The 15,567-nt window shown below is 49.0% G+C and overlaps 1 protein-coding gene across 9 annotated transcripts in view; it reads right to left on the reverse strand.

Moving 5' to 3' along the window:
• The window catches only part of LOC138488595 (uncharacterized), a 36,709-nt gene that overhangs the window by 14,550 nt on the left and 6,592 nt on the right, over positions 1-15,567 (reverse strand). For 6 of the 9 annotated variants that reach the window (XM_069615697.1, XM_069615695.1, XM_069615696.1 and 3 more), the window contains one exon: positions 9,147-14,108. The exons of 2 other annotated variants lie outside the window; for them this stretch is intronic. In XM_069615697.1, coding sequence (XP_069471798.1) covers positions 10,459-12,324 — 1,866 coding nt within the window. In that variant the 5' untranslated portion in view covers positions 12,325-14,108 and the 3' untranslated portion in view covers positions 9,147-10,458. Of the gene's footprint in view, positions 1-8,994; positions 9,110-9,146; positions 14,109-15,567 lie in introns of those variants that run through there. One more of the 9 variants, XR_011274690.1, reaches the window with a different exon arrangement.

The following is a 15,567-nucleotide window of genomic DNA, read 5'->3' on the forward strand; positions in this document are numbered from 1 at the left end:
CCGCAATCCTCGCACCCATGTGCCTGCTCCAAATGTTTTGATATGCCATCAGTCCTTCTTGGACCCTGTGATATAGGTAGAGGTGTGTTGCTTTTGGGGAAAATATACTGCTACCCAAGATAAAGGCTGTGGCGGGGGTCCTGGAGTGATCGAGGTGCGGGAGGGTCAGATGGGCATCAGCATGAAAGGAACTGGTCGGAGCTGGTGGGCTCCGGCCTGGGGACCTGGGCGGGTGGGTGTTGAGAGGACACAGGAAGTTTAGTGGAGATCAATGGACACTTGGGCTTAAGACTGGTCACTGTCTAACGCTCTCTAGAGCACATTCTTTCAAAAATGATACTGCAGGATTGTAACAAAGCATGGCTGGGCTTCCGTGAGAACAGGGCTCGTGCGGAGCTGGCAGGGAGAGGCAATGGTCTGGGCTGGCTATGCAAGGTGCTGGGGATGGGAGAGCGAGAGGGATTTTCAGGCCTAGCGTTGGGCCCAATTCTTAATGGTGTCTTACTGCAAGGCCAGGGTTATATTCTATGTGTTGTTCGCTATGGGTCTGTGTATGACATAAGCATGTGGGGGGTGGCTACGCCTCCCCCTTTGAAACTACATACGTTATTCACCTGGAGTGTTGCAAATGGGAGGGAAAGGATTGTTTCCTTCCCAACAATATCGTAAGTAAAGGCTGATAACATGTTTTGAAGAAGTATACAAGTTAAATCAATAAAACAGAGTCAATTAAATATAATGATAATTGTATGTTGCATATGTTGAGGCCCAAGGGTCAAGGACCACACAGCAGGCACGGTTTGAGTCTCAGTGCCCCTGCCTCCAGAGGGGCCTCTCTTTTATTCCATATGCTACGTGGGTCATCATGTGACATGGGTGATGGCCCGCGTCACAACATCTCATCAAACCTACTCCAAAAATAATGTGCACACAATAATAGTGATAACAATACCGGAAGGTAGGTCAGTTGACCCCACCCCCCCCGCCCCTTATGCGCACTACTGCAGTTCATAGTCTTGTAGTCGCTCCGGGGGCTTCCAATCAGCTTGCTGGGGATACCTTTGATCCGGGAGGTTCTTCATCGTTGCCTGGTCCTGGCAGGTCTTCCTCCGGGCCACTCGCCCAGGAGGATGCTTCTCCAGGATCGCTCATGGAGATCACCTTGACTCCACCTGTAGGCAGCGTTTGTAGCACCTGACAAAATCAACTCAAATTTCAAAGAGGTCATCTAGCACAGGAATCACGTTGCCGGCCAACATGGATTCCACAAACTGGACGAATAGAGATCTTGAAAATTCATCTAGGACCACAATTAAGTGTTCAGACTGCATTACGGTGCAGAAATCCACCTTTTGAGCGCTTACAATGGGGTTGTGGCCCTCACACGGGACTCGATGGCCGGTTCCTTTGCAACCGGCCTTGCCGCTTGACACCAGGCACATCTGGCAAGGGCATAACCCACCTTTCGTTCCAGCTCGGGGGAACCATACCTTCTCCCTGAGGAGTGCCTTTGGTTTGCTGGTCCCTTGGTGCTCGATGTGCGCCAGGGTGAGGACTTGTCTTGCAACGCCAGTGGGATCACTGGCTGAGTGCCTCACAGCAGAACCTCTTTGTGCCAGACAGAGCTCAGAATAGACCCTCCATAGGCCTTGAAGAAATGTCCGGGCTTCAGGTGTGCGGTGCTGCGTCGACAGAAATAACTTCCATTGCCCTACCCGGCCCATCAGATCCTGCAGTCACACCCGGTTATGGGCAGTGGTCATTGTGACGCTGTGGCAGGCGCCGGTATACCATTGCTTTTGCTCATTCTGTAATGGCCGCCGGAAAGTCCAGCTCCTGCAATACAGTTCTGCCCGTTCCAGCTTCTCCCGTATCTACATCGTTTTGCGGTCACGTGACAGGATATGGATGGGCTATTCCTGTGCGTCGCTACTCTCTGTAAAGACGCTTAGCAAGTATGCTTACTAGGGATTGCCCTTTCCTGTTCTTACAGGGAACATTTCTAACGTCCTTTGTCTTTTCCAAGATCCCATTCCTTGTCGGAGCCCTCCTTCGTACGTGGTCACTTGCTGCAGCAACCTGCATCCGACCGCGCTTCCCTGTCGACACGCTCGGGTGCTCTCACCAGCGTTTCCAGACTCGGTTATTCACGGTAGGGCTCTTCAGTGTTCAATTATATCTGCCGTCCTCGTTTTATGTAACGAGGAAGTACTCCTTGTGCTTTACTCTCATAACTTACCTGAGGATTCCGTAACTCCGGACCAGGTTGCTCTCGACTCTGAGCATGCCAGTACAGATCGCAGAATCTCCACCTTTTTCACACATACCTCATCAAGTAGGTTACTAGAAAGAATAACTGACCTACTTACCATTCTGTAATCCAAGGATTCATTCTTACCTCCATCATCCTTCCCGTAGTCTCGCCCAGGTTTCTTGGAAAACCAGGGGACCATCTTCTAACAGCTACAAGCTTCTCGCAGACATCTCTCTAGACAGCTGTAGGTGCATCTCCCGATAGTTACTTCCTTCTCTCTACACTCTGAACTTACCTGTGTCATTCTCACTATTAGGCTTTGCGCAGTCATCATCGTTAGAGGGAATCCAGCCTTAGAATATTAGGATCACCGCGTGAGACCCAGCGCTAGAGTGACACAGTCACAGACCAGCGCTCTCAATCCAGCGCAGGGTTTTATTCCCCACAGGGTTTCCCTGGGGTATTTGGCTTTCTCTATTTTCTATCAGGCGGAGGCAGGCAAGGATCCCCAGGGGTGGGCGGGGTGGAAATCTCCTGTCTTCGAGGACTGATCATCTGAAAGGTTATTGGACCTCTGCCTTTTATACCACAAGCTTATGACACCTGCAGCCCCGAGTCACCCGGGGTGGTGTTAATGTCATTGGACGACATGGATTTGGAGACAGGTGCCCAAGTTATCAAGACAAGGGTTTCTGTATCACCATCCTCATCCTACAGGCTTCTGGGGCAACCCCCCCACACGGGGTGGCACGATAGATGACTGGGTTATCTGCCCCAGCCTGAACAGCAGTGTTACCTGTACTCGGGGGACGAGGTGCGGTCATGATAGGAATAAGGGGCTTGTGGTCGGTGTAGATAGTCAGCGGGTGCCCGTAGATATACAGGTGAAAATGTTTGCAGCTCCAAACAACTGGATCGAAGTAGGCCATTGCTGTGTCGGAGACAAGTGCCGCATTCACTTCCTGGAAAGCATCCTCCTCAGCCTGAATCCATTGCTAGTCCTGATCCTTTTTAGTGAAGCATCTGCAAAAAATTCATCATCCATAAGAAGCTTGTCACTGATGTTGGCGACTTCAGGGCTGATGCCATTTTGATGTCATTCACTTTCTTGGGATCGGGGGGGAGGGAGGGGGGTGACAGCACCCCCCACCCCCCATCGTGGAAATAAAATCCCCATAACCAAAATAAATAAATAAACCCTGCATGAACTTGCACTTGGGTTTGTGGAGGGTCAGGCCATGTTGCATGAGCTGAGCCAGGACTTCCTCCAGCCGAGCAAGATGTTCTGTGTGTAACTTGGAGAAGACAAGCACACCGTCACTCACGTTCAGAACACCCGGAGCCCGGCCAGCATGACCCTGATGGTATGTTGAAAGACCTCTGCTGCCGAGAACACACCAAATCTTAGTCTTTTATACCTGAAATGACCAATGTGGGAAAAGAACATGGTGATTGCCCTAGAGTCCACATGTAGGGGCACCTGATGGAACCCCGCCTTGTGGTTCAGGGTGGAGAAAAACTTGGCTCCTTGTAGGTCAGCAAGAAAATCATGCAACGTGGCCGTAGGGTGCCACTCCCGGCAGATGGCCTTGTTTGGCCTTCAGATGTCCACACACAAACTTCCTGTGGAACATTGGGCTTGAACACCACCACAAAGGGGGACACCCACTGCGGGGCCAGTAATACCCGTCTTCTCAAGCTTGCCCATTTCTTCCTCCACCTTCCGTCACAGACGCAGTGGAATGTGGCCTTGCTGCAGGGCTACCAGTTGCACCAAGGAATCGATGTGGAGCCTCACCCCTAATTCTTTAAGCACTCGATGCCGTTGAACAAGGGGGCACATTTCTCTACCAGCAGACGGAGTCACTCTCATATACCTGCAATGCAAATTGTACCAATCCTTCGTCTGTCGCACAGCTCAGCAAGGTGTCCTTCGCGACAGGAGTGACGTAGAAGTACACCTCCACCGACCCGCTGCGCTGGACCGTGGTGTGGAATGCCCCATCTAGCGTTAGTGGGGAGGTGCCCTCATAAGTGAAAATCTAGACCGTGGGGCTGTGCAGTCTAGGTGGTGGCAGCAGTTGTTTAAACTGCATTGCTGGCATCACGTTGACCGACACCCCTGTGTCAATGAGCACTGGAATGCCTTTGCTGCGCACAGTCACCAGGCACCTCGGTTTGCGTCGTGCGCCAACACTGCCCAGGCATACTGCAGACACAAAGATGACGTCCTCCAAATCTACTGCAGCTTCCAAGCCGGATAGTGCATGATCCTGATTGGGCCAACAGCTGCGAACCTCTTCTGGCAAAGTGGTTAGGTTTACTGCACCGCCCGCAGCTTTGTCCATTGGCCGAGCTTTCCTCATCTTGCAGGGTTGGGCCTCTGCAATTGTCGCAAGGCATGTGTTCACCCAAGTCAGCCTGCGCTGCAGATCTTCTAGCCCCCCCCTTGAGGACCGTCCCGTGCCTCTGCATGCCACAGCACATACCGTTTACACCCAACCAGCCTTCGATGCCTCCTCCATCTGCGCAGCATGGGATGACACCAGCTTCTGCGGCCAGCCCAACGATCAGCTGCAGCAGGATATCAGGCTTCTTAAGGAACCGTCACCACAGGGTGGTCAAAACGCAATGCTGAATTATCCTGGCACGTATTTCATCTGTTTCGTCATTGAGACGGCAGGACATTGCCAGGCACCAAAGCCGCGCATGGTATGCGTCAAGGGGTTCAGTCAGGTCTTGGTGTGCCTGTCGCAGCCTGAACAGTTCATAGTCTGTTGATCATGGGCCTGGAGAGCCATATGAATCGTCACATAGTCGCAGGGTTTTGAAGATCTGGTGTACCTCACTTCCAGTGTAAAATAGGAGCATGGCTTTCTTTTACTGGTCATCATCCTTACCCGAGGTCGCAAAGAACATTTCTAGCCTCTCGACCCACATGTACCATCTGGGTCCTAATGTTGCTGGGCACCAGTCACATCGAATTCCAGAACCGGGGTGCGTGCAAAACCTCTCGGTGCTCCCTGTGTCCTTCTTGCTGGCCTAGTAGCAACACTGCATGCACTGGACATGGGCGTGGTGTGGGACCTGAAGACACCTTAATTTTCCCCCGTCAGACTCCATATCAGGGTGTGAACCTGTACACAGAACCACCCAGAGTGCACTCTTTTGTGCCTAGCCCCTTTGTCCAGCCACAAGAGCACCTTTCGGAGGGCCGCAAGCTTGTGGTAAACCCTTTTCCCAGCCAGACAAGCGCATTCTGGAGGGCCATAAGCTTGGGGGTTTCCGGTGGCAGTGTCCAGATGCATGTGAGGTGAAGGCCTTCTTGTCCAGCACGAGGTTGTCACACACAGAACCATCAACAGCCTTCCCCCATGGTGGCGTGGTGTCTGTACTGCACCATGAGTTCGTATTGCCAAGAGAGAAAAATATGTTTTTTTTCCCCCCACGCACTCACTGCACAATGCACATGGCAGTGCCAAAACGCTGTCTGCCCGATCCTCTGCCTGAGCGCTGCAGTCTGGGTGTCCGTTCTCTGCCCGGTCGTGGGGGGGGGCTTGCAAGCCCAGGCATATCCTTCTTGCCAGTTGAGGCCCTCCGGTGGCACCCATGGGGTCAAGGACCACAATGCAGACACGATGTGAGTCTCGGAATGTCCCTACCATCAGACAGGCGTGGCCTCCCTTTTATTCCATAAGCTACATGGGTCATCACATGACATGGGTGACGGCCCACGTCACAACAGCATGAGGAAGCCCCCAACAGGACATGATGACACAGAAGAGGACGGAGGTTCCCAAAAATATTTATTAAAATACTAAATTGATTCTAGGAGCCTATTGACGCACTTTATATCAATTAATTATCCTTCTAAAATATGTTAATAAACATTTTCTAAAAATAATTTGGAGGAGAACAATAATCAGGAGTGGCGCCCTCGCAGACAAATTCACCTTCAAAATCGGTTGCTAGTGCAGCATTATGGGGTGGATTTAGAAGGGGATGGCTCATTGTACAGTTACTTAAAAAGGACTAACACATGTTTTTGTGTGGGGGTCGTGTTCAAATAAAGAGGTAGGCGGAATGCTCACATGCAGTTTAACAACACTATCTTTAAATGTTGCCCTTGTATTTCTGGGTCAGTATGTACATCAAGCCGTGAGACAGTTAAATTGTTGTTAGCTCACGACCAGGGGACTAGTGAGCTAGATATATACAGCGTTTGCATGCGCATCAGTGTTCTCCGCACGTGTACGCCGTAGGTATACAGTGCAAAACTGTGGACAGAAACACATGGAACATCGGCCAGGCCCAGGGATCTCCGCTGCCGGCCAGACTCACTCACCATACAGAGTCTTGGCTCTGGGTGAGTAGCGGGTTGGGTTTACTGGGTCAGTGACTGAGTTGGGGAAGGGGCCGGTACGTCAGTCCACATACTGACGTTGCCAGAGATTGACTGGGCTAAGGAGAGGCAGTCACTACCAATCCTGCTCGTGCCACGTGGGAAAGGGACCAGAGTACATTGCCTAAAGTTGCCCGTGGTAGTGGTCGCATAGTACCTGCAATGCTTTATGCTGCTTCCAGACTCTGTAGTAGAGTTGGTACAGATAACGGAAGTAATGCGCTGAATGAGCCAGCAATAGTGTTATTCTTCCCAGGTCCCACTGCGAGGCCCACGTAGCCGTTAAGGCAACAGCCCGGCAGATTTGTTTTGCGCATCGAGTAGATGCTAGAATGCCTTGATTGGAAAACTAGGCACTGAGGCAAGAATACAAAATGAAATTGCGACTTGTGATAGTGATAGGAGTTGCATAACAATCATGCAGCATACAAGCGAGCAAGATGGCAAACCCTCAGCTGCCAGATCAAAGAAAGCTGCTGGAAAGGAGGTCACCGAGTGTGGAACTTTTTGTGTTCAGTGCTGTGGACTACATTTCACTTGTTTCTGTTGTGAAAGTGGTGGCTTAGCAGATGGACTCCCTTGCTGATAAGAAGAGGTTTCTGCAGTTGGAAAGCGTATGGGATTCAAAGTCAAAAAGGAATTTCCCTCTGGAATCATTCTGGAGTCATCCGGTGACTCCATTCAGGGGAGCAGGTGCAAGTGGATCTTGGTCACCTGGCCTAAGCCCCACCCACCGGGTGCCTTCCTGGATGCTGCTCTTTTTACCTACTTAAGGAGCCCTTCAGCCTCTTTTCCTTTGCAGATGGGGGGCAGGTGCAAGTGGATCTTGGTTACCTGGCCTAAGCACCACCCAGCTTCTTAGCCCTGCCGCTTCCTTCCTGCTCTTAACTCTTAGGCATCTCTCGACCGGGCATCCAAAGCAAAGGGCAGACAAAGAAAAGGGCAATTCCTTTTTGGACCTGAAGGACCCAGGACCCAAACCCCTGCTCAGACAGCAGGTAAGCATGCACCAACATGTGTTTACTCCCTCTGTCCCCACAGGCCATCCCCACCCCTCTGGTCTCCCCGTGATGTTCCCTTGTGCTCCCCCTTCTCACACACGGGTGTTGCCCGTTTTGCTCGATTCTTCTACCCTGCTCCCCCTGCAGCCCACTTCTGCAGGAGTAGGTCCTGATACATTCTGGTTTCACCATCACAGTCTTGTGGCCCATCACAGTCTTGTGGCCAATGTTGGATTTAAATTGTATGGACTTCATTGATTCACGGTGCGTCACCCTTTCTTACGGTGGCCCTGAATCATGCTGTTCCCATCTTCAGCTTTTATCCAGACTTGCAACATTATGCGTTTTGGTGCTTCGGTGTAGGTCCATACATCTTTGAGGGAGTAGGAGGTCCCCGATGACCTCAGGAGCCAGGATGCAAAGTTGAGAGATTGCGGGAATGGATGTAGTGTTTCCCCCCTTGTCTTGAGACAGCATGTTGTAGGGGTATGACCGCTTCCTGGGAGGGGAGACTGACATTGTCATGAGATGGGAGAACTAAGGCTGGCAGGGCCACCAGAATCATCCCGACTGGCTCTAGGTGCATCTTGTGCACTATTCTGTTGAGCAGGGGAATCGGGTCGGGGGGGGGAAACGTACACACATTTCCCAGACCATGTTATCCAAAGACTGTTCCCCTTGGAGCGGTTCTGAGGGTACCTGGAGGCGTAATTTGGGCATTGGGTGTTCTCCAGAGTGGCGAACAAGTCGACCTCTGGGAAGCCCCAGTTTGCAAAGATGGTAAGTACAACACTCATGCTCTACGGGTAGAGGGAAGTCTCTGCTGAGTAGTTCAGCCAGAGGATGGAGTGCCCCTGGAACATCTTGTGAGCCCACTTCCATAGGTCGGACAGTTTGGACAGCTCTAGAGAGCGAGTGCCCCCTTGTTTGTTCAAGTAATTGTGAGGATCTTCGCCAGCCAATGAGGCTTATTGAGCCAATTAAACACATTTATTTCCAACAATTAACTTTATTGTGGTGGTTCTCTTATAAAGAACCAGAACACCTTGAACGGAAGATTAGACAAGTTCAAACTATTTAACTGTGGTGAATGCTGTTGCTTAGATACTTCCTTGTCACAGAGGCTTTTGTATGCTATAATGGCTGTAGAAGGCCAGGGATAAACAAACTCAAGCGCATGTAGTTCCTTTCTGGCCCAGTGCACCAGGATTATAATGTCACAGGAGACCAGGGCTTTGTTTTCATGCTTTAAGCCCATTGTGCGGTACTCTTTATGTCAGGGGAGACCATGGTCTTTCACAACATTCTCCACCATCGTTCACAAACAGCCGACTTACTGTTTTGATGCCGCCTTCATCTCAGACACGTCGGCTTCAACAGCCTTTGTCAATTTCACCCGGTGTCTTCAGTAAGCCATGTCAAAGGCTCCTGTTGCGAGATTCCACACAGCTCCTGAGGGATGAAGTAGACATAAACCACACCAACTGTCATTTTTCTTTCTTCTCACTCGAGAAAAGCACCCTCTCCGCCTCAGCCTCTTGTGTCCCGCCCACTCCCTGCACCCATCAGTCATGCTGTTTATCCTTCTGCGGCCAGTGCCTCAGTCCCTCTGTGTTGCTTGCGCTCCTGGCCGTAGTACTGACCGTGAGGACTAGAACTATCTTCCCTGGAGGTGTGCTTAGAAGGCCTTCAGGGCTTTGAACACTGCTAGCAGTACCAACTAGTTTATGTGATTGGATGCTACCCGCTGGGGACCACACGTAGTGCGCAATCTGATGAAGGAGGTGAGCCCTTCACCCCATCAGAGATGCGTCTGTGGTGAGAGTAGCTTCTACTGTGGGGGTGGGGGGAAGGTTTTACCCTGTACAAGGTTGTCCCTTGACCTCCACTGCAGAGACTGAATGAGGGCTTCCGAGACAACCACTAGCTCGTCCCACTGGTCGCTGGCCTGGCACAATTGGCTCAAGGGCCACTCTTGCATGGGGCACAGGCGAGCGTGTAGAACTAGGTAGATGCAGGAGGCCATCATCCTTAACAGTCACATTGCTTTGCGTACAATCATCTTGTGACTGGCTGCATAGTGTTTTGAACCCTCACGTTGGAGGGAAAAACTAGGCCATCTTTGGTCAAAATTAGAGCCCTCAGAAACCGCTAGACTTGGCTGGGGTTTAGATTGAACTTTTTCTCATTGATCGAGAAATCTAGGTTGAAGAGGAGATCTACTGTCTTCTGGGTATTTGTTTGATATGTTCCGTACGAATCCACTGTTATGAGCCAGTCATCGAGGTAAGGTTAGACTGGGATGGACTGCCTGTGCAGGTGAGCAGCTACTACCGCCAGAACCTTTGTGAATGCATGTAGAGCTGAGGCAATGCCGAAGCAGAGAACCTTGAACTAATAGTGGGTGTCTTCTATCATGAACCGGAGGTACTTCCTGTGCGCTGGCAACATTGAAATATGAAAGTATGCATCTTCCATGTCCAATGTGGCCATGTAATCCCCCTGCAGCAGCAGTGGGATTACTTCCTGCAGTGTTGTCATTCTGAATTTTTGAGGTTTGACATACTGGGTGCAGGTCTAACACAGGGCGCACAGTGAAATCCTTTTTGGGTACAAGGAAGTACACTGAATAAATACCCTTGTATACCTGGTGAATGGGGACGACTTCTATGGCACCCTTTTCCAGGACTTCAACCTCTTCCAGCAGGATGCGCATGTGTTCTGGCGACAGGCGTCTGCTTTTTGGTGGGTGGTATCAAGGTGGTCGATGCAGTAGCCGTGGTTAACGGTCTAAACACAGACTAGTCTGATGCGATCCCCTCCCAGGCGTGAATGAATGATGGCAAGCGACCCCCGACCGGGGAGGGGATTCGAATCATCGAGTCACTTTGAAGTGGAAGCCGGGGAGCCTCTAGCAGTAGAGTTCCTGCCTCTAGGAGGACCTCTCTGTCGATACTGGCTGTTACCAGAAGAGCTTTGGCCGGAAGACCAGGGGGTACTTCCTGAGCCATATTGTCCATGGGGAGACCAGGAAAAAGATTGTCCACGAAAGGAACAGCGGGAGTTAGAGCCTCCATGTTGGTGGAAGGGCTTGGCTGTGATCTGGCTGAGTGATTCAGCGTTTTGTGCTCCTTCTTGGCAGTCTGAAGGGCATCATCGACAGCTTTCCCAAAAAGGTTGAAATCCTTGACTGGTTTATTGATAAGAGCGGCCCGAGTTTCTGGTTTAACGCTGGAGTTCTTCAACCAGGCGTGTCTCTTAAGTAAAGTCCCCTGGGCTAGAGCGCCTCCAGCAGTCTCAGCAGAGTCCAGAGTATTTTTTAATATGTTGTGGGTAACCCGTCTGCCCTCAGCCATGTATGCCAACAGGCGTGATCGGGTGGGCTCTGGGACCTTTTGAAGGCCATCCTGGAATAGGCCCCATTGGATATTGCTGTAGCTTGCCAGGAGAGTTGTATTGTTTGCAATCCTAGTTGAATAGGCCGCAGAAGTAGCAATTTGTTTTCCAAAGGCATAAAGTTTCTTACAATCCTTATCCGGAGGGGCTTCTGCCATGGACAGTGGACCACCCGCCCTCTTCCTAGTGGTTGTAACCACCAGAGAGTCCGGTGTGGCATGACCCTGTATGTATAGTGGGTCGGAAGGAGATGGGCAGAATACTTTTTTAACCCGAGGATTGACCGCCCGTTTAAGTGACGGGGACAACAAAGAAGGGGCTGGGTGTTTCTTTATAGAATTGAGTAAGGGGATGGCTTGACTAGTTGGAGGCTTCTCCTTGAGGATATTTGCAACAAAGTCAGAGTCAGGAGCTGCCTCATATGTTGCAACCTCAAAATGATCAGCCGCTCTCTTTAAAATGGCATTGAATAACATTTGGTCATCCAAGGGTGACAACTCCCTTTGTGGAGGCAAAGAAGGGTGATCTAGACAAATGATGTCCGGGCCAGGGGTGTGTGTTGGTGATAGCCAAGGGCACTGATCCCCTGACTGATCCTGATCCCAGTCTGGGTCTTGGTCAGTTGTGTCCTGAGCAAATGGGTTCATGTTCTCATAAGTATCCTCCTGCTCCGAGACATCCAAGATATCCTCTTGGCAGCCTTGTGCAGAGATGGGAAATTTCTGCAATGTACATGGAATGGGACAGGAGTCCTCTTCCCTAGGTCTTTTGGGAGTGATATATTTGTCGGAAAAGTCAATATATTTGGCCATTTTGTCCATATAGTTTTCAAATCTCTCCCTGATCCATAGGGAAGATGTAGAAGGGTCTGGAGGTGGAAATGATTGCCCGGAAGGGGGAGATTTTCCTAATAAGGCCTTTGAGAGAGGCAGAGGGGCTTCAGAATACTCAGGGCACCCTTTTCTTCTGTAGCAGCCGGAATAGTAGCTGCAAGAGGTCGTGGATTTTGGACGACTGAATAGAAGGTCTCGATGAAGCCTTGGGTGCTTGTGCATCCTTGGACGGTGTATCGGCAACCATATGCTTTTACCCTTTCCAGAGGAATGCCCAGTCGCATGCTGCGAAGACGGTTGCATGGAGGGCGCTGAAGTTTTCGGCAGCCGTGTTCGCGTAGCGCGCTTTAACGACTCAGTTGAGGAGGCCTTAGGGATTGTGTGCTTAGGTATTTGTGGTGCGTGTGTTCCACTGTTGCCGGTGTGTGAACTCCCCATAACAGAGTCAGCGTCTTGTCCGTCAGGCCGGACATTTGGGAGCCTGAATGTTCCACCAAAAGGTTGATGGCTTCCAATTCTGAGCCATCCTTGTCAATGGATTCCTCGTCGTCCGAAACGACGGCACCAATGGAGGAATGGCTTTCGGCCTGCATAGCGTAGGCCACCCAAAAACTCCCTAATTTCAGTTCTCACCTCCAGCTAACATGGTACCACAACCAATAAACTCCCACAATTACAAATCACTGCACTAAAATACTCGCTTTCAGTGAATTAAACAGAATCCATTAAAGGTCTACCTTCATGACAGACACTTCTCCCAATATCACTATGAGCAGCTAATAATTAGTTCGACCATTCACCACATTCAAGAAAACACTTGCTAACCCCACCAGAAATCATAGACATACCCAAAAGCGCAAAAAAATGTACCATTTACAAGTTGGCACCAACCTACCAATTCAACAGATCTACTGTAGAGTTCTACACACAAGAGCACTTGCATCTTCAGTTTCACACAGCAGCATGCGAGCTACAATTACGTCATCGATTAGTAGCAGGGGCTGACGTAGCAACCAAACTCGGTTGTGGGGATGTTCCAATTCCATTGTTTTTAAAGACCGTAATCTGAATGATTGACCAGGTGTGTGGGAACGTGGAGGTGTCACTTCACTGTCTACAAAGGCATGACAGTCATACTGTAACAAGGACACACTGTTGAAAAGATGTGGTGATAGATTTGAGCATGTCAAATTAGATCTGTCCAACAACTTTTGTAGGAGACAATTGACTTTGATAGTCAAATATTTTGTATTCGGAACTGCAACATTACACAGACATCTGCCGATTTACTGCTGTGTCTTTCAATTGTCCAGGTGAACAAAGACAGGCTTTGAGGCAGGAATGTAGGAGGAATGAAGAACACTAGCCATTCCTTTCCAGCGTTTGTGACCATAACTGAACAGCTTTCCACCCATCAGCTTTTACAATATAATTTTTCTTGTTTTTTTCACTGCATCTTCTTGTATTTCACGCAACACGTTTTCCAGCACTACCCAGATTCCACCAGTAGCTGCTTTTCCTCCTCGGCCTTTCTTTTTAAAGCCTGAATTGGACCCTATCCATCACAATAGGTTTTAATTATTTCGGCAAATGTTTTCTGTGTCTTAATACTGTTTCTTGGCTGCGGGTATGAAAAAGGCAAGTTAAAACGAAGTAACTATCAATACAACAGACTTTCTGCTTGCGCTGTACGCTCGTGTAACTGACTCCCCTTAGGAGCGATCCTACCCACCCGCCTAGTTTCATTTTTGCTTATTCTTGCACTCCTTGGCTCTCCCACCGCCCCCATGCAGCTACCCACAATTCAGTCTAGCTACACACATAGACCTGTACTACGGGCCCCGAGGGCATTCAACCCATAGCGTTTTGAGATCATACCAATGGTAGAAGGCGCTCTACAAATGCCCAATAACTTAAGAGAAATCATGTAGACCATCTATACTTTAGAGAGTTACTCTAGAGGAAAGAGATGCTGTAAAAGAGTGGTGGGCATTGTGGAGCACTAATCTGTATGTGTGGAAAAAAGGGAATGCGTCCACGTACGGACGACAGATGTAAACTCATGCCCCAAACATCAAATAAATGGACAAAAGAAAAAAAATTAATTGGTTACCTGCCAACTGGCTTTGATATCCTTTTCTTCACATATTGCTCTTCTCATCCTGGCCCTCTATCAGACATTTACAATTAACTTCAACAGGAATTGCCAAAGGCTCAACATCCTTTCAAATACAGAGAGAATTGTCGAATTATTGCCTAAATGAAGATTTTTTTTTTTAAATCATATAAAAGTACATTTAGGGGCTAATTCATGGATTATTTGCGCCGAAAAGAGAAAACAAAAAACAAAAAAAAAAAAACAAAAAAAAAAAAAAAAAAACAGGATTTGTGCGCCATTCTGCCCGCAAATCCCCATGTGTTAAACAGGGATTTGTGGGCAGAATGGCGCACAAATCCCAGTTTTTTTCGGCGCAAATAATCCATGAATTCCCCCTTAGTGTGCTCCAAGTATTTGTCAAAGCTTGTCTGTACCCAAAACCATTAATTTATAGTGGGCTTGCTATGGATGTTCCTGCCTCATGTGTTCCTATTTGTGAGTGAAGCGTCTCTTGGTGCTTGGTAACTTCTTCAGAGATTTTCACCCATTGTGGCTTCAACTAGTTTCATCTGCTTGCGGGTGCTCTGGAGAGGCAATACGTTCTTAACTACAGAGCTCTTGTACCTGAAATGCTGCAGTCATTTTGTGTGCATCCTTTAAACCAAGAACCCGTTTCAGTTTCGTAAATGTAAATATCAACATTAGAGAGTCCCAGATTGCGGACAGCAACATGTACAGGAAATTATAGGGACCAGAAATAAGAGGGTATGCAGGGACAGAACCCATGACCACTGGGGGAACACAAAGTAGATGTTACACCCTAGCAGGCAGGCCTTTGCTTATATGAGCCAGCCACTATCCTGCAGAAGAGTCAGAAACCCGCCCCCACCCGCAAAAGCATCGCTACTGTGCTATAAATTATGCACTACAGCTGAAATAGTGCACCGATCATGAATAGTGGAAAAATCCTGCATAAAAGTAAACCAACCCATGGGTACATTTCGCAGAGGCATGGTTTCTCACAAATGCGCCACAGCCTGATACACGTAGATAAGACAAATTATTACTTAGATGGTCAAGCCACCTATCTGAGGAAGGCATGGACCTATTCATGTGGAACATTGTGATGGGCATTGGAGCAGCAACAGCGTTAAAATCAGAGCGGGGCAGCCAGTAGGAGCATCTAGAAAAGCAAGAAGATGGGCTCAGAGCTCCACAACATCGAACGAGCATGAGCTGGTCCCATCATTATAGACAAAAAACAATATCTAAAAATAATTTCAAATGAAGTGATCACAACTAGACCTGGCAGGCAAACCATCTACAATTAACTGCTGATTTGCAATGGTTGGAAAAAAAAAAAAAAACTGCATTGAAGGGGCAATAAAAAAAAAACTGGGAATCTCACAACCTATACAGAGACTTAAGTATAACTAGAACATGCAGTAATCTGTCGGAGTCCCTGAAACTTACATTTGTATTTATTAAATCATGTAGCGATTTACCCAAAGTGTTGAACATGTAAATGGAGGAAACTAGAGTCATGGAGGGAATTAAACACCGTCATCCGTGCCCAAAGGTTG

This window comes from Ambystoma mexicanum, chromosome 9 (genome assembly GCF_040938575.1).
Source record: "Ambystoma mexicanum isolate Mex_15411 chromosome 9, UKY_AmexF1_1, whole genome shotgun sequence".
Taxonomy (NCBI): Eukaryota; Metazoa; Chordata; class Amphibia; order Caudata; family Ambystomatidae; genus Ambystoma; species Ambystoma mexicanum.